The sequence below is a fragment of the Zingiber officinale genome, chromosome 6B, assembly GCF_018446385.1.
Source record: "Zingiber officinale cultivar Zhangliang chromosome 6B, Zo_v1.1, whole genome shotgun sequence".
Classification (NCBI taxonomy): Eukaryota; Viridiplantae; Streptophyta; class Magnoliopsida; order Zingiberales; family Zingiberaceae; genus Zingiber; species Zingiber officinale.
This window is the reverse complement of record NC_055996.1, coordinates 13,073,553-13,098,426: the sequence shown is the minus strand read 5'-3', so window position 1 is coordinate 13,098,426 and position 24,874 is coordinate 13,073,553. Positions and strand designations below refer to the sequence as shown.

General features: G+C 35.7%; 2 protein-coding genes and 1 pseudogene across 2 annotated transcripts; 1 reads left to right on the top strand and 2 right to left on the bottom strand.

Moving 5' to 3' along the window:
* The window catches only part of LOC121992023, a 28,924-nt pseudogene extending 26,207 nt beyond the window's left edge, over positions 1-2,717 (bottom strand).
* Positions 2,718-14,332: 11,615 nt separating this feature from the next.
* Positions 14,333-14,866, bottom strand: LOC121990776 (protein HAIKU1-like). The gene is made up of 2 exons (XM_042544846.1): positions 14,457-14,866; positions 14,333-14,348 (listed from the first exon to the last, which is right to left on the bottom strand). The coding sequence occupies exons 1-2, from the start codon at positions 14,864-14,866 to the stop codon at positions 14,333-14,335; spliced, it is 426 nt and encodes a 141-aa protein (XP_042400780.1).
* Positions 14,867-19,956: 5,090 nt separating this feature from the next.
* LOC121992022 (60S ribosomal export protein NMD3-like) lies at positions 19,957-21,851 on the top strand. The gene has a single exon (XM_042546132.1). The coding sequence runs from the start codon at positions 20,118-20,120 to the stop codon at positions 21,663-21,665; it is 1,548 nt and encodes a 515-aa protein (XP_042402066.1). The 5' UTR covers positions 19,957-20,117; the 3' UTR covers positions 21,666-21,851.
* The last annotated feature ends 3,023 nt before the right edge of the window (positions 21,852-24,874 follow it).

The window sequence follows — 24,874 nt, the reverse complement described above, 5'->3', positions numbered from 1 at the left end:
ATTTTTTCAACAAATAATATTTGCTACATTGACAATGATGTAGAACAACAGCATGTGTCAGAAAATCTATGAGCTTACATCTATTAATATAATATATGAAATTAATAAATTAAATTATCAATGTAAAGAAAATTTATATTTATCAGTAAACTAATAAATTAATCATTTTAAGCAATGCATTAACTTCCTACAAAATATTTTGCATATGAATCTAAGCAATACCTGTAATACAAACACATACAACAAAGAAAACTATCATATCATTGTTGTTTGGACATCCCTTCTAATGAAGAAGATAGTAAGAAATTTAGATAGGGCAGAATGGACCATTCATTTACAACCTTTTCAACTAAGATAAGTGTAAATTGAATTGAGCTACTTAAGTAATTTGCAACATTAGTCTTTTCATTTATAATTTTCTTTAAAAAAATAGTCACTTATTCAATCCAACAAAAGCAGCACGTTAACATACAAACAAATGGCAAAACAAAACAGTGCATCTGTTTCAAAATCAATGACGCTTGGTCTGTGATTGTCTGGCTATGAGCCCTCTGAACATTGTATCATGCCCTAGTGAGTAAAACAAACCAATTTTATTTTTTATTTTAATTACATGTGCATGCCTTGAGTAATCTAGATAAGATTCATTTTAAATTCAAAGGTTCATATAAAGGACTTCAAGTACATGCTAATAAGAAAACAAGAGGTTTAGAGGATTATCAAGAGTCTACCTCTTTTGTTTAAAAAATCCACGACAGTCATCTTCTGAGAACTGTCAACAGACAATGACAACCCAACAGTAGTTTTTGCAGTTTTAGTCTGCCAAGATATCAGACACAATTCCATAAAAAAATTGATCGTATATTTGACAATACCAAAGACCCAAAGGAAATGGGAGGAAACAGCATTCTGTAGGAAACAGTGTTACCAGGTATGATACAATTGCAGAATTAGAAGTTCCAGAGGCAGCTCTAAAGGCTTTACTTTTTCTCCCATACAGGGGGCATAAAACAAACCCTCCCCAATCTGAACTGCTATTTCCATAACTGTCTGTGAGGAGTATGATTGGGGTAGAATCCATGTCCCTAAAATCCAAACACCACCGAGGATCTCCAGACTGTCCTTCAATAAGTTCAACACCAGTAGCTGTAACCTTCAATTTCTGTAGGACATACATTGCAGTGATGTGAAGGAAACACTATGATTGCCAAACAAATAATCACATTCTATAGTGCAGAAACAAAGTTTTTTTGTTGAGCTATAATTATTTTACAAATCTGAGTTTCTTCATTTAGAAATCAACACGATACAAGCAGCCCAAGTTAGCATAAAAAGCTATGTCGTGGTAGACACCAGGAGAAATACTATCCAACATTTACCAGGTTCATAGCAAGCGTTTTATTAGACTGTAAAAAAAAGATAAAGCTTTGTAACCTCCCAATCAACACAATCATCACTTAGAAAATCAATACCAATCAAGAATCTAACAGAAACATATGATTATTGTACTCGGACATTGGATTTTACATATGTAAACAATGTCTAACAATTCTGAGTTAGAAGCAGTCTTAGAAGTGTCAACCAGAAATTGTAATAAGATCACTCTACATCAGACAGTATAAACAACATAGTAACGCCCTTGAGTATTGGGCAAGAACAAACAGCAGATAGAGTAATCTTAGAAGCAGTCTTAAAAGTGTCAAACAGAAATTGTAATAAGATCACTCTACATCAGACAGTATAAACAACATAGAAACGCCCTTGAATATTGGGTAAGCACAAACAGAAGATAGAGCATTCAGCTAACTATTCACCGTGATCATATAGCTAAGAATTCGAACTTACATATGGAACCCATGTGGAAGTCCTTCTCCGTAGATGAAGCACTGGGAATTCCATGATCGGTCCCAACTTACCCCACCTGAGACGGTGCAACAGTGTCAGGACGCTCGCCCTAAACCTCGACGAGAACTTCATAGCCTTGAACTTCCCCTTCCCATCTGTCCGTACGCTAACGGTGAACTCCTGCGAGCCGATATCATCTCCCCGCCCCGACACAGGAGCCGCCCCCTCGAAATCTTCCGGGGCATCGTAAGAATTGGTGACAACCAGCGTGGTAGGATCCAGCGTTATGATGGCGGAGCTGGAAATGCACAAGATTCGCTTGTACCGGCCGCGCCATGAGTGTTTGACCACCATGTACCGAGCCAAGTACTCCGGCTCCTCGGGGACGGCGGGGCCAGCGGGGGCAGCAACCAGCGCTGGAGATGTCTCCAGATGAGGCGCCGGATGGTGGTGGTGGTCTACTGACGGGGAGGCGGTGGTGGCGTAGCGGCTGACGAAATCCATAGGGGGAGGGGGGAGGGACTCTAGGTATCGGGTGCGCTGCGCATTAGGCAAGAAGGGGAAGAGCCGTGAGCCCGCGTTCGCGTGGAACGGGCCGTGGCGTGACTGAGTCGCACCCAGCGCTGCCGATCTCTGGCGAGGCCTTCTTGGATATTCTTGTGCTCCTGCGCCGCCTCGTGGATCGGTGGATCAGCTTCTTAAATAAAAACCAAAAACAAAAACAGATAACAGGATCGACCTCTTCTTCACGCCACCTTCGTCCTCCGCGATCTCGTCGACGGCGTTGGGGAATCCGGTGGGAATGGAAGTTGCAATCGTCGGCGGAGGTGATCGAAGGTGTGTCGAGAGCTGGAGATGTAAACGGGGTCTTACTGATTGGGAACCAGTTATCATTCTTATTCCATTTATTATTTTTAAATTCGTATTATTATTTTTTTCTCACGCCAATAAATATTGTTTAATAAAAAATATTAAACTGGGTTTATATAGAGTAATAAAAGCCTATCGAATAGTTAAAAAAATCTTTATATGTAGTATCTTATTCCTTCTTTAAATTATATAATAATACTTTTCTAAATTTAAAAAATATATTTTATTTTCTAAATATTATAAATAAAATGAAATAAAAAAATTAATATATATAGTGTATTGAAAAATAAATGTTTAGTAAATTTTTTTATCTTAAATTATATAGTGAATTTGATGTGAATGAATTCGGAATTCATGTGTCTCTATGTCTCTTTGTTAATCAGATGGTTATGATATTTTTAAGATATATATAATATTTCTTTTGATGTATACATTATTCTTGAAATGTAATTTAGTCTATCCAATTAATGAGTGGGACAAAAGGGAAAGAGGATCCGAACTCATGTGAATGCACTAAGAATGGACGACCAATTTAGGCATCATTTTTGTGTTGTGTCAAATCAAACACGGCGTTAATAACCATTGGTCTAATTGGCGTGTGCCAAGCCAAACAGTTTAGGCTTATGTCTCATTGGCTTATGCTCGGGTTTGGTAAGCTCCCAATTAACTTGTGCTCTATCTTTAAATAAAATTATATAAGAGAATAAAAAGTGTATAAAAATTAAAAAATTATAAAAGAGAAATATAAAATATCAGAAATAATTCTTAAAGATTATTTTTTTTGAATTTCTAGAGTATTTTTTGTTTTTTTAATAAAATAAAGGCACCTTATAAAAAAATTTAAAAAAAATTTATTCCTAAAATTTCTTATTCTAATATTATTACATAATTAATCAAAATCATTATAATAATAAGTTTAACTAAAATTTAGTTTATAAAATAATTTTAATTAAAAATAATTTTGAATGTAGGCATGTTTTTTAATTCACCTAAAAATTAACTAAATAATTTATAATCATTCATTTTTTGTTTATAATCTAAGTCAGACTAATTTTAAAGATGATCGATGATATTAAAAAAAATTCTATCAGTATAAATTTGAAAGTACAAATAATAATCTATATAATATGGCCAGTAAAAAAATTATATTTATCATGATGATAAAAAATGATTATGCTCGTCTTAGTGCTCTCGTCAATTTATCTCAGGGTCAATACGGAGGAGGTAAATCACGGATGACTACTAGTATTTAGAATAGTGATTAACGCATGAGAGAGACATTTATTTCGACTATGTCGAGATTTAAATCTCTGACCTTATAATGGCAGCACCTCATGCACTAGTCATTAAACCATTCCAAGAAAACAAAATTATATTTGTCACTGCATCATAATCCATAGCATCAATTCAACTTTCTATAGAGATAAATCAGTCACGTTAAATGTTAAATTAAATCAAATGAATATATGTCCTTTTATTTTTTTATTCACGTAGCAAAAGGTAATTCACTTGCCTCCGATGTCCGTGCCAACCTATCCCTAAGTCAATACGGAGGAGGTAAATCATAGTTGACTACTAGTCATTAGTGCAAATGGTCAAGGCATGGAGGAGGACATACTCGGGTATACCGAGTTTCAACCCCAAAACCTCATATGGCAACACCCTATATCTAAATCATCGCATCAGCCTGAGGGAAAAAAAGATATAAACAAATAATGGACTTTTGAATATACACGCCCTGATTAAATTGGAACAAAGCAATCACCCAATGAACTGGTCCTCAGAGTCGATCCTAGTTGTTTAAAGGCCTTGGACGAGACTATTAACTATGCCCTAATTTATCCTTCCATCAATCTAAATAATAATTATTTTAATTTATAAAATTTTGTTTCTAGAAATCGGATAAGGAAATAAGATTTTTTGTTCTATGACGGTTATTTATTTTTTATTTACGCATAAATTCCTATAATTCTAACATAAAAATTAGAATGAAACATCAATTCTAAAACTATAGATATAATTTTTTCCATTCTTACACTATTAAATTGTTTAAGAATAATCATTCTATTTGTAATCAATTTCAGTTAGAATGCAAGAGGTATTTACAAAGAGCAATCATTTGAATTTTTAACAAAAGAACACTGACAGTGAAGAAAAATTTAACTCAAAAATACAAAGAGATAAGTAGAGTAATATAACACAGAATCCTGACACTAATATGGAAAATAATAAAGAAATGCAGTCTAATCAGCTTACCTCCATAACCTTTATTTTCAATATTAACGAATCTAGAAAAATGAAGAGAACATCAGAAAGACCTGTCACAAATATATTCAGTTTGAGTTTGAGCAACTTAAACAATTTATTCAATATAGTAGTTAAGAATTAAAATCTTTTTATGAAAAAAATAGCATTGCTTATATACTTCATTTGATAAGAAAAATTAAAACTCAATATAAATAAATTAAATTTTATGTATAGGAATCCTAGCAATAAAAAAAATTAAAAACACTCCCAATTTTAAAATTTCAAATTGACTAAGGCATCATGTGGTGAGCAAAAACTTTCTATGGAGAATGACCTACTTGGTTACTCAGTATAGAAAGTAAAATAAATTTTGTTTATAAAAACTTAAAATATTAGTTCCTCAAAATTAACACAAACATTCTAGTTTGTTAGACGCCTCCTGTTTTTTTTAAGAAAACTTGTCATTTATTGGTAAAACAAACACTATATTAGAATTTCAGTATGGAGTAGCTTTATCTAAAGAGATGTCTCCGAAGACATCAAAGGAGATAGAGGAAATGAAGGTAGTTCCTTATGCTTCGATTGTCGGAAGCCTAATGTATGCTATGCACGAGATCAGAAATCTGTTTTGCCGAGGGCATAGTTAACAGATATCAAAGTAACCCTGGACAAGGGCATTAGACTATGTTAAAGCATATATTGAAGTACCTTAGAGGTGTTAGGATGTATACTAAAAGCCTAGCTTTTGGTATAAACATTTATCTAGAAATAAGAATTACATTGGTCAAATGTCTACATTTATGATAAATGTAGTTGTTCAATTAATTTATACTGTAGATAACATGGTGTGTGGTGTCACACACAGAGGATCATGTTATCAGTACCTTATAAATTATAAACAATAGCTCACGATCAAGATGGAAAGGAACAAACCATTGGAAGGTCGTAGTGTAATTAGGTATTAGTTTATCTTAACTATATAATTACACTAGTACACTTAGAGTGTATTGAGTAGGACCATTAGAGGTCGTTTCTTTTTATACTGACTTTATAAAGGAACAAAGACCTCAGTTATTATGGAAGTGTGTGCTCTTAATCATAATATAATAACAAGCACATATATTTGATATTTATTTCTTTAATTTATCAATGAGTGAGATTTAGTTCGATAAATCAATAAGCCCGATAAGTTGGGAAATGATATCACTTATAGTGTGTGTTGTTGATTATAAAATAAAACTGTGCCCTAGTAATCTAGGTTGAGAATGTCCCCAAGAGGAGCTCATAAGGATTGTCATGTTAAACCCTGCAGGTGAACTTAGTCCAACATGACGATGAGGTTGAGTGGTACTACTCTTGGACTAAGATATTAATTAAGTGAGTTGTCAGTAACTCATTTAATTAGTGGACATTCGACATCTTAAACACAGGGAGACTAACACACTCATAATAAGAAAGAGTCAAAAAATGTAATTTGGGATTGGTGCGGTAGTTCAATAATAGTTCTCTAGTGGAATGAATTATTATTGATAAAATTAAGTTGTGTGTTCGGGGTGAACACGGGATGCTTAATTTTATCGGGAGACCAAAACCAATTTCTCCTCTCAGCCCCTATCGTAGTCTCTTAATTATAGAGTATTATACCCACCTTCTTACCAATTCTATAGGGGTCGACCAAGCTAGCTTGGAGACCAAGCTAGGGGCGACCATGGCTTGGTTCATGGGTGAATTCATGTGGCCGGCCCTAGCTTGAACTCAAGCTTAGGTGGACGACCCTATTAAAATAAAAAGGAATTTTAATTTTTTAAAAATTTTCGTATGTGGATAACATGATTTAAAAGAGAGTTTAAAAATTTAAATCTTTCATTTTATAAGATTCTACAAAAGATTAAGAGAAGAGCTAAATCTCTTTCCTTATTTGTAGATTAAAAGGTTGATTTTAATTTTGGTAAAAACTTTCCTTTTAATCATGTTCATGATTTAAAAGAAAGTTTAAAAATTAAAAATTCTCTTTTATTAATTTCTACAAAAGATTAAGAAAAGATTTAATATCTTTCCTTATTTGTAGATCGAAAGAAGATTTTAATTTTTAGAGATAACTTTCCTTTTTGTAAATTATCCACATGTTTAAAAGAAAGATTTTAATTTATAAAATTTCCTTTTTATTAACCAATCATGAAGGGATAAAAATTATTGGAGAAATTTTTATAAATTTCTGGAAACAAATTAGGAAGTTTTAATTTTTGTTTTAATTAAAACTCTCCTTTTTTGGGGAAAGAGGTGGTCGGCTATTGTAATTGAAAAAAAAAAAATTGTTTTAATTAAAATAACTTTTCTTTTTCATGGTAAAGGAATTAAGGAAAATTTTATTTAAATTTCCTTATTTGTCAAGACCAAGGATTATAAAAGAGGGGATAGAGGTGCCTTCATGGTGAACAACTCTATTCTTTTTTCCTCTCTTTTCTTCCTAGGTGTGGCCGACCCCTAGAGTTTCCCCTTCCTCTTCTCTCTTCTCCTTCTTGTGGCCGAGACTTCATCACCTCTTGGAGACATAGAAGTGGCCGAATCTAGCTTGGAGAAAAGGAGAGAAAGGAGGCTTGTTTCTTGCATCCCTTGGAGCTTGGTTGGTGGAAAAAGTTTTTCATCCTTTGGAAGTTTTTGCTTGGCCGAAACTTGAAGGAAGAAAGAAGAAGGTGCCTTGGTGGTTCTCATCTCGGAAGATCATTGCCCACACAATGTCCGAGATTAGAAGAGGATTACAATAGAAGATCAAGAGGTCATTGAAAGTTCACAAAGAAAGGTATAACTAGTAATTATTTTCCGCATCATTCTAGTTTTATTTCTTTGTAAAAAATACCAAATACAAGAGGCATATGATTCTAGATTTCGAATTAGTTTTCGATGTTGTGTTCTTTTGTTTTCTTTTCGAACTTGTGCTTCGATTATTCTTTTTGGTTAACCTAGAGTCATTTAAGGAAATTAAATATTAACTTTCCTTAAAAGGTTTTGTCTAGGCGGTGGTGGTTGCTCCCATATCCAAGAAGGTCATGTACCTCGTCATGCAGTCCTGGAAGCCTAATTTGGAAATTAATATTTAATGAACTTTGTGACCTAGGTGATTTGGATTGAACGTGTTAAGTTCCGCAGGAGATCCAAATGTAAACCTAAAAGAATATATAAGTTAAACTTGGGATCAAACGTGTTAAGTTTCGCAGGCGATCCAAGTTTAATTTAAAAGAACACATGGTAGCTAGGAAAGGTTCAGATCATGTACAAAATTTTTGTACAGTGGAACCATTAGGTTTTCCGAGTAGCAACCAACAAGAGGCACTAGAGATTATATGCTAGCTTACAAGGCAGATAATTTGGTCCCTGTGGGTTGCACGGATTTTGACTTCCAATCGGATAGGGACAATAGTAAGTCGATCTCGGGGTTTTATGTTTACTTTAGGAGTTGAAGTCATAACTATGGAAGAGTGATAAGCAAAGGTACTTTTTCAGACTCCACCATAGAAGCTGAGTAAGTAGCAGCCTTTGAGGCAGTCATAGAAGCTGTATGGCTCAGATACTTCATGATGGACTTAGACATGTTTTCTGGTTTGCCCAAAAATTATTACAATTTATTGTAATAATAGTGGTGCGGTAGCAAACTCGAATAAACCATAAGTCCATAAGGCAAGTAAACACAATAGAGCACAAGTATCACTCAATACAAGAAATCGTATAAACGAGGAGAAGTTGTTGCCTCCTAGATTGCATCGAGTGATAATCTGGAAGATCCTTTCACTAAGGCCCCTAAGGCAAGAGCTTTTGATGGACATGTTGAAGGTTTGGGAATCAGATGTATGGCAGGATATATGGCAACATAGTCTTTTAGTATAAGTGGGAGATTGTTAGAGTGTATACTAAAAGCCTAGTTTTTGTATAAACATTTATTTAGAAATAAAGAATCACAATGGTCAATATCTATATTTATTTGTTAAATGTAATTTGTTCAATTAATTTATATTGTAGACAACATGGTGTGTGGTGTCACACACAGAAGATCATGTTGTCGGTTCTTTATAAATTATAAACAGTTGCTCACGACTAAGATGGAAAGGAATAAACCGTTGAAGTAGTCATAGTGTAATTAAGTATTAGTTTATCTTAACTAATAAATTACACTGATACACTCCAAGTGTATTGAATATGATCATTTTAGGTAAGTTCTTTTTGTATTGACTTTATAAAAGAACTAGACCTTAGTTATTATGGAAGTGTGTGCTCTTAATCCTAATATAATAGCAAACACATATATTTAGTATTTATTTCTTTGACTTATCAATTGGTGAGATTTAACTCGATAAGTCAATAAGTCCGATAAGTTGGGAAATAATATTACTTATAGTGTGTGTTGTTGATTATAAAATAAAACTGTGCCCTAGTAATCTAAGTTGAGAATGACCCCAAGAGGAGCTCATAAGGATTGTCATGTTAAACCCTGCAGGTGAACTTAGTCCAACATGACGATGAGGTTGAGTGGTACTACTCTTGGACTAAGATATTAATTAAGTGAGTTGTCAGTAACTCATTTAATTAGTGGACATTCATTATCTTAAACACAGGGAAACTAACACACTCATGATAAGAAGGAGCCCATATGTAATTTGGGATTGGTGCGGTAGTGCGATAATAACTCTCTAGTGGAATGAGTTATTATCGATGAACTGAGTTGTGTGTTCGGGGCGAACACGGGATAGTCAAGCTCATCGAAAGGTCAAAACCAATTTGTCCTCTAGGTCCCTATCGTAGCCTCATTAAAGCCTAAAGTGTATCCAAATATAAGCTCATCTTGTGTCCAATAAGGGGGTCAGCCTAATGCCTGGTGACCAAGCAAGGGTCGGCCACATTGTCCTCTTAAGGGGTTGGCCCCTTGCTTGGTGCCCAAGCAAGAGGGGGTCGGCCACATTAATTCAAACAAGGAGGGGCGTTTTGAATTTTTAAAATCTTCTCTTTATCGAAAACTACAAGTTGTAAAAGAGATATTTTAAATTTAAAAACTTTCCTTATTTGAATTAGGCCACATGTTTTAAAAGAAAGTTTAAAAGTTTTAAAATTTTTCTTTTTTAACCATCCTCATGGTTTAAGAAAAAAATGAAGAAAAGTTTTAAAATTTAAATTTTCTATCACCATGTTAAAAAAGGAAATTTTTTAGAAGAGAAGTTTCAAATTTTAAAAATATGTTTTTAATTTTTTGAAACTTTATTTTTTTTAACATTCACTTTAGGAAATTGAAAGAGAGCTTGTAAAATTTTATAAGAGTTTTTTTCTTTGCTTATAAAATTTTTACAAGGATTATTTCTTTCCTTTTAATTGTGGCTGGCCACCTTGCTTGGTGCCCAAGCAAGGGGCCGACCAATCATCCTTTAAAAAGACTCAATCAAATTAAACTCAATCAAGGATTGGTGATTGATTCAATCAAGAGGAAAGAAAATAAAAAATAAAAGGGAAAAGGAAAAACAAGAGGAAGATTTTATTTTTTGTAAAAAGTCCTTCCTTATTTGCCTTTGGCAAGTAATATAAAAGAAGGGGAAGAGAGGCCTCATGAAGCATGCTATTCTTTTTTCTCTTCTCTCTAGTTTTCTCCTAAGGGTCGGCCCTTGCTTCTCTTCATGCAAGGCCCGGCCACCTCTTGTGGTTCTTCATTGTGGTCGGATACAAGAAAAGGAGAAGAAGAGGAGAAGTAGGGAAGACAACAACTCTTATTCTCTTGTGGAGTTCTTCATTGTGGTCGGCCCTCTCCCTATCCCTTTTCCCTTGCTCTCTTTGGTTCCTAAATTGGTGGTGGTGGCCGAATACTAGAAGGAGGAAGAAGAAGCTTTGGGTGGTGTTCATCTTGGAGGATCGTCGCCCACATGACGTCCAAGGCGAGGCGAGGAATACGACAGAAGATCTTGAGGTCATTAGCATACAAAAAGAAAGTATAACTAGTAATTTTCTTCCGCATTATACTAGTTATTTTTCTTTGTATGAATTCCAAATACAAGAGACATCAGATCTAGTTTTTCGAATTAGTAATTTGTGTTTGTGTTTTCTTTATTTTTAGAATTTGTGATTTGATTGTTCTTTTTTGTTAAACCTAGAGTTATTTAAGTAAATTAAATATTAGCTTTCCTTAAAAGGCTTTGTCTAGGCGGTGGTGGTTGCTCCCATATCCAAGAAGACCATGTGCCTCGCCATGCAGTCTTGGAAACCAATTTTGGAAATTTATATTTAATGGAATTAATAACATAGGTGGATTTGGATCAATAGTGTAAGTTCTGCTTGTGATCTAAATCTAAACCATCAAGAACAGATAAGTTAAATTTGGAATCAATGATGTTAAGTTCCATCTGCGATTCCTAATTTAACTTCTAAAGAACACAATAGGTTGTTTAGGAAAGGTTCGACACTTGTACAAAAATTTTGTACAGTGGAACCGGTACGATCTTCCTAGGACCAACCAACAAAAGCAAGATGAGTGCAATTCAAACAGAGAGAATTAAGTTCAATACAAGCATTCAAACAAAACTTTGCTGGTGGCTGCACACTTCGACACGATGATGGTGAACGACTCTTCACTTGGAGAAACCCTCTCTAAATGAAGTTGACAAGTTATGGAAATGCACTACGAAATGGGATGAATAGCCGGACCTCTCTCTGCTCTGCCACCTGAACCCCAAGTGGTGGAACTTCGGAAGGTTGCCAGAAGATGGAGGGCACATTGGAGAAACCCTCTCCGACGAGGTGGATGATCAGAGTCGTCGTCGCTACTTGCTGCCCCGCCCAGAATGTTGCTGTCGTTGCCGCTGGAATCAAGAAGAAGGGTGGGTTGTGGAGGTCCAACCAACGACAGTGAAGAGAAGAAAGAGTCTTCGGCCGGTGGTGAGAAAGAAGAGACGACTAGCGATGGGAGGTCACGTGCCCTAGCCGTGCGAGAGGAGATGTCGCGAACAGAAGAGGAATCACCAGCACTGTGCCGTCGTGTGGGGAAAAAGAAACAAAGTTTTCTCCTCCTTTAATTTGGGTCGTCCATATTGTGATGAAGATAGATGAAGATCTAGCCGTCAGATCTTGTGATAAGCAGTCCAGATCACTTAAGATTAACTTGAGATTGATTCTATCTTTAGATCTGATGGTCCACATAGCTTCAAAGCTTGATGGATGGCTGGATGACTAGATCTGAGTGAAGGAACAAGAAGCGTTGTCATAGACACTAAAAAATTGATAATAGACACTTGACAATAGACAACGTTTTTTAAAAATCGTTATCGTAGACATTAAAAAATTGATAATAGACAACGCTTTTCAAAAAGCGTTGTCTTTGACCTACAAAAATCACTAATAGATAATGATTTTTAAAAAAACGTTATCTATTAGTCAGAAAATAAAGAGATATACAACGTTTTTCACTAAAAGCATTGTTAACAAAACAAAGACAACGCTTTTTTAAAAAAATGTTATCTTTTAAGTGTTGTAAAATCTCAATTTTCTTGTAGTGTTTGCTGCTCTTGCTCGACGATCTTTGCCGCTCGCGCTTGTATTAGCGCATTGAGCTCTTCTTGAGTGAGCGTCACGGTGTGAAGTCGTCCAGTTTCTTTCATTTTCCCGGCTCGGATGTATGTGCGTTCCCACAGACGACTCCAAATTTGATCATGTCTGAGAGTCAAGGCAATGGATGTTGGGGGCGTAGCGCTCCTGATGACCGGTGGTGGACTCTTCGTCAATGAAGCCTGCAACCATAGCAACGTCAGTGCCGAGCCGGGGAGGGGTCCCCCGGCGATGGCCCTCCGATGCTCAAGTCAAACGCCGACAATGTAGAAGAAACGAGGAAGCAAAATGACAGAGTAACTATAGCTACAGTAGAGATTATGCATACCTCCATCAAAGCTTGGGGGTCTTTATATAGGACTCCCTAGGCGTGCGTGCACACTCCCCGATGCATACACGCTCCTCAAAGCATACCTTGAAAAGACGTGTCAGAAAAATATCTCTGACACCATACCTTAACGATCCGAACATATCTCTGACAAGACAGCGGAATCTTTCATCGTACGATCTTCTGTCTGACCATGTCATCAAGCATGTCGTCTGTCGGTGGCACAGGTTCCCAGAAGGATATCTTCTGATCCTCCTTTTGTCTGTTACAGACCGAGTGGAAGAGCCGCTCGGCCAACTATCGGTCGTCCGGGCGATCTTGTCCTCGGGTTGAGCGGAATGGCCGCTCGGCCAGCATCCGCTGTCCAAGCTTCGTTGCTATATAGAACGGAGTTGTGTCTGAATGGAGTCTGCTCGGTCATTACTGTTTTGCCGGTGTGAGTCCGAGTGGGCTGGCCGCTCGGCGCATACCTTGTCTGTCTGAGCGTCGGAAGCTCGGTACCTTATCGAGCTGTGCTAACGTCTGCTTCGTGTAGGCTCGACGATTTTTCCTCCCGGTCGGAAAAGGGGGTTGCCCGATCGAACGAAAATACCAGGGCGCTGACCAGTTTGACTTTGACCTCCACCATATTATTGACCATCCTGTTGACCGAGACCTCTCCTTATCACCGGATCAATCCCCATGCGTGAGAGCACTTGTGATCCCCTCAGCTTAAATTATACGCAAATTTATCGAGCTCCAGACTAAATATATTTTTCACAAGCCTGATAACAATTCTCATAGATAATATCTAAGAATACTAACTGTTTAGATGAATTTTAATGTATAATTTTTTGTTTGTTATGATGGTCGATTAAAAATTAAATTTCGGTCAGATCTGACGGATGATCTCTAGAATTAGACAATTTCAAATTCCGGTACATTGTCCCTTTCAAAATTAATCAAATATCATAAAAATTATATATATATATATATATATCCCATAAAGTATTGTCAAAGTCAACCCCATGCAAAGCCAGACCTGCAATTGTTTCATCCTCTCAGTTTTTTCTTTCTCCCTGTAGCTTTCATGGTGACTTAGCTAATGCTACATCAATTCAAAACTCTTACATGTTCATTAGCATCACCCTATCTATTCACAGCTTTAACTAAGCTGCAAGAAATAGCCCAAGTTTGAATGCAGTCCACTCTGGCTAGAGAATTAGACAACTGAAGCAGCCAGGACTTTTCTAGTTGAACTTGTCAAATATCTAGTTCAGTATAATTCTCAAGTTAATCAGTCGAATCGATCGATCTAGTTAGGTTCTGTAAAGAGTGAATAGTTTTTGAGTTAAACTTGTTGAATCTGCTGTTCCAGTCAGGTTTTTGAGCAGTACAGTTTATCAAAACCATATTTACATATTAACTTGCAAAGATTTGATCGTGAACATGAATTGTATATCAAGGAACAAGCACAAGTAATTATTCTGATCAAACTGTTTCAATCCTACACACAAGAAAAAGCATATTACATTTAGCATATCAAACTATACTAGATGAAAGATAGATCTTTTGTTTAGGTTCGTTCCGGCAATTAATCAAACAGTGGGGCTACATCAGGTCATTCCAGGTAGGGCTGAGGATGGGCGGGAAGGCGGAGGGGGACGGCGGCCAAGAGAAGCCCGGGGAGAGAGGCGGCAGCGGCGAGAGCAGAGAGCAGGGCGACTTGGGGGATAGCAGGTTGAGGAACGCGGACGGTGAGGGCAGAGGGGCGGGGAAGGGGAGGCGGGGTGAGGGTGCTGCGGCGGAGTCGGAGGTGAGGAGGTAGCGCATGTAGGCGGAGACAGGGGACTCCGCCGGCGCGGGAGGCGGCGGCGGAGGAGGGAGGCGGGGGGAGGGGGAAGCGAGGGGGAGCGGCGGAGGGCGGATCTTGCGGAGGCGGGAAGGGGAGGAAGGGCGTGGCGGTCGAGGGGCGGAGGGAGTTCCGGCGGTGAGCTGCTGTACTACGTTGCGGAAGTCGCGCATGCTGATGGTGTAGACGTTCTGTGGCGGCGGCGGCGGCGGCGGCGGCAGGGAGGAGGAGGAAGAGGAGGGCTTCTGGATGATCTTGCCGATCTTGTTGACGCCAAGATACGGACTTGGATCGCTCCTCCCCTTGGACGAATTCATCGCCTCCCCCGCTTTCTCCGAAGCGTCAGCTCTCCTCTTTCTGCCTCTCGAATTCGTTGCCATACTATAAATAGACATTGATTTGTCGGGTTGCGACTTGTGAATGGGAACGAAGCAAGAATTCGTCACGCGTCTTCATATCATTGGTCCAAAAAACTTTGACTAACATTTAGTCTTCTGCAGCAGCACGTCAGCGTAGGGACGAGTGATAGTATTTAAAATGGCAAATTATTAAAAATATTTATATCACGTCAAATCACATATTCAAAATGAAAACAAAAAATAAGAGGAGGTATTCTCTCCTAAGAATAGGAATGTAAATAGGAATGAATATTATAATATTATGGAATAAAAATGGGTATGAACTTAGATATTATTTTTAAAAATGATGTTTGATTAATTAAATATTTTCAATCGAAATGAACCTAAATTTTTTTTTTACCCTTATAGAAAAATAAAAAAAATTAGATGAAAGAGAAAGTTAATGTGAGAGAAACATATGAAAGGCATAGATTGATTTCTAAACTTACTAAAATGCACCTATTACTTTGTTATTTATAAAAAAAACATATTTTTAAGTGCATTCTCATTATATCTAGGAATTTGACTTTTGTTTTATTTTATTTTTTCTCATTCTCTTTTCTATTTCCTCTTTCTTATGTATGAAACAAATCTTATTTTTCCTTTTTTCTTTTTTTTTTTTACATGCAAGCATAACATGGACTTGATATTCAAATTATATTAGACCCACAACATTTAGAGTTTAGTTAATTTTTTTATAATATTTTTACACATTTAGAGAAGTCAAAATAATTAATAGATAATATATTTGAACTCTTTGCAATCCCAGAAATCAATATAAACTGATCTATTATTTATTTCAATTTCTACGGAGATGTAAAAAATGTAATAATGATAAATCGGTAAAAATCCTTATGCGTGGGCCTTATATGAATTATATCAGGTCACATTGCGCCTAATATAAAATCATATCAGACCCATGTTTTTTTGACCAAAATCCACTAATGAACATAAAGGGTCATGATTGCACTCATTTCAGTTTTTCTGAATTTTTAAGATTGTAAAAAGTTTCATTGATTTTGATTTCTATAAGGTATTAAAATTTAATAACAAAGAGTTGACAAAAAAACCTCTATATTAGATATGAATCATATCAGAATCACGTGTGGTGGTTTAGGATATTATGATGTTAAGGGAATTAATATAATTATAGTATTAAGGGGTTATGTCAAATTAATTAATATAATAAAATGATCTAATTGATCTAATTAACAAAACTAACCTAATTAACCTAACTATTCTAATTAATTTATTTTAATTAATCTAACTGATATAATTTAACTCATTAATTCAATGTAATTGATATAATTAATTTAATTATCTAAATTATGCTAACTAATCTAATTAATTTATTTAATCTAATTAATCAAATTAAACTAACTAATCTAATCCATGTAATTACCTTACCTAACCTAATTAACCTAATTAATTCAATATAATCAATCTAATTAACCAACTTAACATAATCAATCTAATTAACCTAACCAATCTAACTATTTAATTAATCTAATTCAATAATTCAAATTAACCAAATTAAACTTAACATTTTAACCTATCTAATTAAATGAATTGGCCTAATTAATTTAATTAGCTGAATTAAACTAACCAATCTAAATAATCTAATTAATTCATTTAATTATTCTAATTATTATATTAGTTGAATTAAATTAATTAGTTGACTTAGATCAGTTAGATTGAATTAATTATATTAGTTAAATTGAACCCTAAACCTATACTCTATACCTATATTATAGTATTATTAGGCCTCCATTGAGTCTCATATCAAGCTCAATGTATGAGAATTATTACCAATTATTTTTTATTATATTTTAACACATTCTATAAGTAAAAAAAAAATGAATTGCATATTTGAACTCATTGTAACCTCGGAAATCCATATGAACTGAAATACATGCAATCGAAGCTCTTTAGGTCCATTAGCGAGTTTTGATCGAAACTCACTGATGAACCTAAAGAGCTTTGATTGCATCTATTTCAATTATCATAGATTTATGATATTGCAATGAATTCAAATATGCTATTATTATTTATTTTGACATATAGAAGGTGTTAAAATATAATAAGAAATAATTGATAAAAATTCCTATACGTTGGGTCTGATATAAATCATATCAAGTCTACGTTGGGTCTCATATAATTTCATATCAGGTCTATATTGAATTTGATATGATTCATATCTGGCCAATACATAGGGATTTTTATTGATTATTCCTTGTTAAATTTTAAGACATTTTAGAAGCCAAAATATGATACTACTCAACAAAAAAAAAAAATTAAACAAAAATCAAATCTTAGTAACAAGTCAAATCATATTTATCACCTACATCAATGATTTTAGATCTGACTAAAGATATAATTTACACAAATTATATCTCTAGTAATAAAAAAAATTCCTTTTTATAAAAGTTAGACATACCTATCAGTACCTTTGCAAAGAAGAAAAAACTTCCCACTTGCATCACACACAATTAAAGATATTCTCTTCCTTTTGCTGTTGAATTTCAACACATTTAGAATCTTGAACTCTCTATATCATAATCAAATATCAAGTCGCCAAGATCTTCATAACAAAAGAAAACCTGCTGATTAAAACATGCAAACTGAAGTATTACCTCTCAATAAGATCCTCAAAAGATAAAATATTTCTCCCTAATGAATACACTAGATTGAGTCCTCTTAGAAAACTCAAAGCCAAATTCCCTAGCAATAACAAGAAATGTTGCTTTATATGGTGATTTTGCTTCATAAGCAAAGCCACCAATTTTCTTAATTGGGTTAGCAATTGCACTGTGACACAACGTAAGGATCCTGAAGAATAGAAGAATGATATTAGCTGTGGGTTCCTTTGCCCGATTTCCATGCATAAACCTGTCATCTTCAAAATTAAAACCTTTAATCACAGGTTTTTTTTGGATTATCACTTTTAAAATTTATCAGGCCAATGTTGAGCTTAATATGATTCCATATCAGACCCAACGTGGGCCTGATATAATTCATATCAGACCCAACATATAGGGATTTTTATCGATTATTTTTTATTATATTTTAACACATTCTAAAAGTTAAAATAAATAATGGACAGCATATTTGAACTCCTTACGACTTCAGAAATTCACAAGAACTAAAATAAATACAATCGGAGCTTCTGGGTCCATCAGTGAGTTTTGACCTGATCAGAACTCACTGATGGACTTATAAACTCTGATTATACCCATTTTAGTTCTTGTGAATTTCTGAGGTTGTACGGAGTTCAAATATGTTATCCATTATTTATTTTAACTTCTAGTATGTGTTAAAATATAATAAGGAAGAATTAACAAAAAAAAAATCTCTTGGGTCTGATATGAATCATATTAGGTCTATGCATGAGGATTTTTGCTGATTCATCCTTATTACATTTTTACACCTAGCCGAAATAAATAATAAATCAATTTTTGTTAATTTCTGTAGTTACAAAAAGTTCGAATATGTTATCTATTAATTATTTCGACTTCTCCAAATATATTAAAATGTTATAAAAAATTAACTAAACTCTAAACGTTATGAGTTTAATATGATTTGCATATTAGACTTATAGGCGATAAAAAAGGAAGAAAAAGTCAAATTTATCAGAAGGATAAAATAAAAAATACATTTTAAAAAATGCTTCCTTTGGTAAATACCAAAGTAACGTGCACCTTTTATTAAATTTAGAAATGTACATGTGTCCTTTGGTAAATTGTCGTAATAACTTTAATTGATTGTGTAGATTAAAAACTTTAAAAAATATATTAAAAAGTTTTCTATGATTAAAAATTAATTGAAAGAGAAGAACATATAGAACTTGATTTCATGTCATTTTGAGTTTTCTAGGTTCATCTATCAGTTTTGATCAAAACTGTCTATGGACTTAGAGAGCTCGGAATAAAATGAAATAAGGTCTTATGGACTTATTTAGTTCTCTTGATTATATTAATATCATCAAACATTAATTCGATATACCATATTGAGAATAATGAATTTTTAAATATGAATAAAATTATTTTAATCGATTACTATACTATAATAATAGATTCAAAATATTTATGTAATCATGAACTATAACTTTAATCGAGTGCTAACTTATAACAATTGATTAGAATTTTTTTTTAAAAAAAAATTAAAGTTTTTATTATCCAAAATTCAATGCTCTCAATATGATATATCAAATTGATATTTAAAAATATGAATATAATTATGAGAATGAATTCATAAATTTAGTTATATGTCATTTCGAACTCTTTAGATCATCCATTGATTTTATCTGAAATTAATTAATAGATTTAAAGAACTTTGAATAATATATAACTAAGTCTTATATAATCATCTGGTTCCTTTTATCATACGTTCAGCCTCGATTTGACATATTATGTTAAAAATAATAAAATTTTAAAATCGAATTATATTTTTTTATCGATTGCAGTAAATTATTATTCTTGACCAGTGTCTCTGGATGAATTATTACAGTGTAATAATTAATTTGGTAGGGTAAAAATAAAATTAAATATGTGATTTAATAACTTTGAAATTATGGTACATCATTTAGATATTTCTGAAACTTTATATTTGATTCAATAATTTGCTGCTAAACTCCAACGTCATCCACGGCTCCATCGAGTGAAGGAAAGCTTTATCACCGTTAAATTTCCAGGAATTTGATCCTGACCGCATGATCTTTCTGCGGCCCAAGCATTTGTTCTCGGGGCAAAATATCAGTAATCTAAATTTATATAAAGTATTTTGCGGGCTTAAAAAAAATAATAACCAATCGTAAATAATACAATCACGTTTTTCGGCCTAAACAGTTTGGTTCCTCCAGACCCTAATTTGCCGTCATATATTCCGTCTTCCGTCCTCAATTTTCTCTTCTTCTTCGATTTACCAAGCCGCCGTCCCCCCAACCCTAATTTCACTCTTCTTCTTGGATTTCCAGCGGCCGTCTCCTCCCACCCTAATTTCCTCTTCTTCTTCGATATCCAAGCCGCCGATGGAGATGGAGCAATCGGGCATGTTCATGCCGGCACAGACGGTGGGCACAGTTCTGTGCTGCATCTGTGGGGTGGCGATGCCGCCCAACCCGGCCAACATGTGCGTCCGCTGCCTGCGCTCCCGGGTGGACATCACCGAGGGCCTCATCCGCCACGCCGCCATCGTCTACTGCCCGGAGTGCCACTCCTACCTCCAGCCACCACGCACTTGGATCCGTGGCCTCGAGCCCGAGTCAAAAGAACTGCTTGCCTTCTGCCTTCGCCGGCTCCGCCTTCCCCAACGCCGCATCCGCCTTGTCCACGCGGAGTTTATCTGGACCGAGCCCCACTCGAAGCGACTCCGCCTCCGCCTCCGTGTCCAAGCCGAGGCGCTCCACGGGGCTATCCTCGAGCAGGCCCACATGGTTGAGCTCACCGTCCATGACCGTCTCTGTGACAACTGCACGAGAGCTCAGGCCAATCCCGATCAGTGGTCTGCAGTTGTCCAGCTCCGCCAGCTCGTCCAACACCGACGCACCTTCTTCTACCTTGAGCAGCTCATCCTCCGCCATGGTGCTGCTGTCCGTGCTATCCGCATAGCTGAGGCTGATCACGGTCTGGATTTCTTCTTTGGCTCGCGCAGCCATGCCACCAAGTTTGTTGATTTCATCAACGGCGTTGCCCCTATCCGCTTCCGCAATGACAAACAACTTGTTTCCCATGATGTAAAGAGCAGCATTTACAACTATAAACACACTTTCTCGGTGGAGATCAGCCCTGTGTGCCGTGAGGATCTCATCTGCCTCCCCCCGAAGCTTGCTAATGCCCTTGGGAATCTTGGCCCGCTTGTCCTCTGCACCAGAGTTACTAACTCAATAGCCTTGCTCGACCCGCTCACCCTCCGGAGTGCCTTCCTTGATGCAAATCAGTACTGGAGAGCCCCCTTCAAGTCCCTCTTAACTTCCCGTCAACTTGTGGAGTACATAGTGCTTGACATTGAGGTGGAGTCTGCAGAGGTCCATATTGGTGGCTCCAAGTATGTGATGGCACATGCTCAGGTTGCACGCATCACTGATTTTGGGAAGAACGACACCATGTTCACAATCCGCACTCACCTAGGCCATCTCCTGAATCCAGGAGATTATGCCCTTGGATACGATCTGTATTCAGCCAACAATAACGACTTTGACATTGATCAGCATAAAAATCTCGTTTTGCCCGAAACTATTCTTGTAAAGAAGAGCTATCAGGAGAAGCAGTCTAAGAAACGTGGAAAGGCACGAACTTGGAAGGTGAAGAACCTCAACATGGAGGTTGATACTACCTCGAAGGGCAGGAACGATGAGAAGAGGAATACAGAGTATGAGGAATTCTTGAGGGACTTGGAGGAGAACCCAGAGATGAGATTCAACATATCCTTGTATCGTAACAAAGAGTATCAACCATCAGAAGCGGCATCCACAGCTGATGGCGATGATATACCTTCGATCCCACTGGAAGAATTGCTCGCTGATCTCGATCTCAGCGAGGACGAAGGAAACCAAAATGGAGAAAACATGGACGAGTGAATTGAATATATGTAGTTGGATCCTTCCTCATCCATCATCCCTTTTCCTTTTATCTTAAATTATGCTTCAGCAGATACAAATGCTTAATAGTTTTGTAACTTCGTTCTAGTTCATCGAATTGTGATGTGGTTCATATTTTTCTTGCAGTGAGTTATAACAACTCGTATGTGACTATTAGTTACTCAATTTGCTTTGGTTTATGTCATTGAAAGTACACTGGAGGTTTGTATCATATTCTCTATGTGTGTATCTGTAGCTTCTTTTTCCTTAGATATGCAATGGTGTGTTTGGTCCATGGAGAATGTGAACTGGTATGTTTTGATTCGTCTTACTTGACTGTAAGATTTATTAATTGGCTTTGAATGTGTCTATCCCATCTTAAATATTTTATTTGATGTGCGATCTCTTGGAGCTACACCTAACACTGGCCTAAGTTTACGGTTTTTTTATTAATGGTCTCTAAATACCTACCAAACCAACGAACTGTTATTTTCTTAAATAATGAGTATGCCTTCACTTTAGCATTTCACTTGGTATTTACTTGACAACTGATATTGGTTGCATGACTGTCATTATTATTATTATTCATCTGATAACTTCATTATCCTGCATCATCAATATTTGGTCAAAACATGATAATCTAATATGTTTTTTTTCCTTCTTAATGCAGGTTAACTCCTTTCTACATGTTGGTTCATTTTCTTTATTCCTTTTCATGCTTTGATTTTTCTCATCTTAATATATGTGTATGAAGCTTATGGAATTAGAAAAAGCTTATGATAGAGTCCCAAAAGAAATTATATGGAGAATTTTAGAAAAAAGAGGTGTTAGCGTAACATATATTGAACTAATTAAGGATATGTATGAGGATGCAACGACCAGAGTAAAGACTTCAGGCGGAGTAACTGAAGCATTTCCAATAAAGATAGGGTTACATCAAGGATCAGCCCTAGGTCCCTATCTTTTTACACTAATTATGGACGAACTCACTGCGCACATTCAAGACAGTACCGTGATGCATGTTGTTTCCAGATGATATTATTTTAGTAGATGAGACACGTGAAGGAGTAAATGCTAAGCTAGAATCTTGGAGGGAAACACTAGAAGGGAAATGTTTTAAGCTTAGTACATTAAAGACAGAATATATGGAATTTAAGTTTAGCAATATTAGAAGTAATGAAACAATTGTTAAGATAGGAGAGGACGAGTTGCCCGGAACCGAGAGATTTAAATATTTAGGATCATTTTTACAAAATGATGGAGGGATTGAGAGATGTTTTACATAGAATACAAGCAGGATGAGTGAAATGGAGGGGAGCGTCGGGTGTTGTATGTGACCGTAAAGTAATTTTTAAATTTAAAGGTAAGTTCTATAAAACTGCAGTTAGACTTGCTATGTTATATGGAGCTGAATGTTGGGCTATGACTCGAGCACATGAGCAGAATATGAGAGTTGCAGAGATGAGGATGTTAAGGTGGATGTGTGGACATATGAAGATGGACAAAATAAGAAATGAGAGCATTAGAGAGAAAGTCGGAGTTGCATCTATTGAGGACAAACTCCGAGACACATGTTTAAGATGGTACGGACATGTACTTAAACGACCAATAAATGCTTCAGTTAGGCGATGTGAAACCATGATAAACATGCATATCAAATGAGGAAGAGGAAGACCAAAAAAGATTTGGTTAGCAACAATAAAACAAGATAAAATTTATTTAAATATAGATGATGATATAATAGGAGATAGAGCTCAATGGCGTAAAAGGATTCATACAGCCGACCCCACCTAGTGGGAAAATGCTTGGTTGTTGTTGTTGTTGTAATATATGTGTATGAAGCCAAATATTCTCTTTTATGTAGTGTTAAAAATGTAATCAAGAAATTAGACGAGTATGTAGATGACATAAATGCCAATATAGAGAAGCTAGGCACTCGTAGTCCAGTGTCTAAATATGTTCTTCCAGATGAGAATTTGAGGGGAAGGTGAAGATTTCTAAATTTTAATCAGTGCATTTATTCTTGTGCCATTAGTTTCAGATATTTCCTTTTCTTGTTAATGTTTCTATGCCAGTGTTAGCTCAATTAGCGTGCATGGGGATGGATCTATTAGACATTTTCTAACATTATGTTCTTCATGATAATAGCTGTAATGCATACCCTGAAAGCATATGTGAGCTTTGAGGTGCGTCATAGAGTTTGCTTACTAAAAAATTTTTGCTTTCTAGGCTTACAATAACTTTTGATGAAGTTATGACATCAGGGGTTGCTTGTAATCTTGATTCTCGTGCTTTTCATGTCTTGTGCAAAGCAACTGAGGAAGTTGTTGGCATTTGAAGCCATACACGATCACTGGAAGTCTGCCACTGATTAGAGAATTACAGGTTTGAAATATTTCTAAGTTCTTAGTGTTTTCTTTACTAGTTTTCATGTCTTGCAAAAGACATCTTTCTTATAATTGTAAGACATGTGCAAAGTATAGACTTCAAATAAATTTATTTGAGAATTTTCTTCAAACAGGCTATTATTTTTTATGCACCTCTAATCAACAATATGGTGTTTATGTGATTCTCTAGTTGTTCCAAATATGTAGTTGTTTTATTGACTTGGAAAACTTGTATTCAATGTCATTGTCCAGAAAAGTTATTCATACAGTTGGCCCCAAGTATGCTGTCAAGTACCATACAGCCGCAGAAAATGCAAACGGTTAGTGTTTTTTTGTTGTTGATATTTTATAGTGTTTTTTTAATACTTGTTATTGACATCTCCATTATTTCTTTATATCTTTTTTTAATATGCCAAACTGAGTATTTTCTGACATTCTCATGCAGTATTGCAACTGGATGTATTTATACTGAGGCCAAAAACTATCCTCGTGAGCCTGCTGCACATGTTGCCATAAGTATGTAATGATGAGATATCCTATTTGTCTATTTCTTTTCAATATGTTATTCTGATGAAATTAGTTGATGACGTTAACTTTCTTCTATTATCTTTTTCACATTCATATTCGTATAAATCACCAGGATAATGCACATGGTGGTTTGATCATTTCGTTTTCTCTAAATGTGTGTTTATATTGTTCAATTACTTATCTTGGCTCACTTCTCCATCACTTGGGTGGGGACTGTAAGGCGTTTTTTGGAGAAACAAAAAAATAAAATCACTGCAGTTGTTTTTTGTACTTCCACATCAGCTGATACAGAAA

Excerpts from the sequence above, each read along its gene's own strand:
- LOC121992022 (XM_042546132.1), top strand. The coding sequence starts at position 20,118 with ATGGAGATGGAGCAATCGGGCATGTTCATGCCGGCACAGACGGTGGGC.
- LOC121990776 (XM_042544846.1), bottom strand. The coding sequence starts at position 14,866 with ATGCGCGACTTCCGCAACGTAGTACAGCAGCTCACCGCCGGAACTCCC.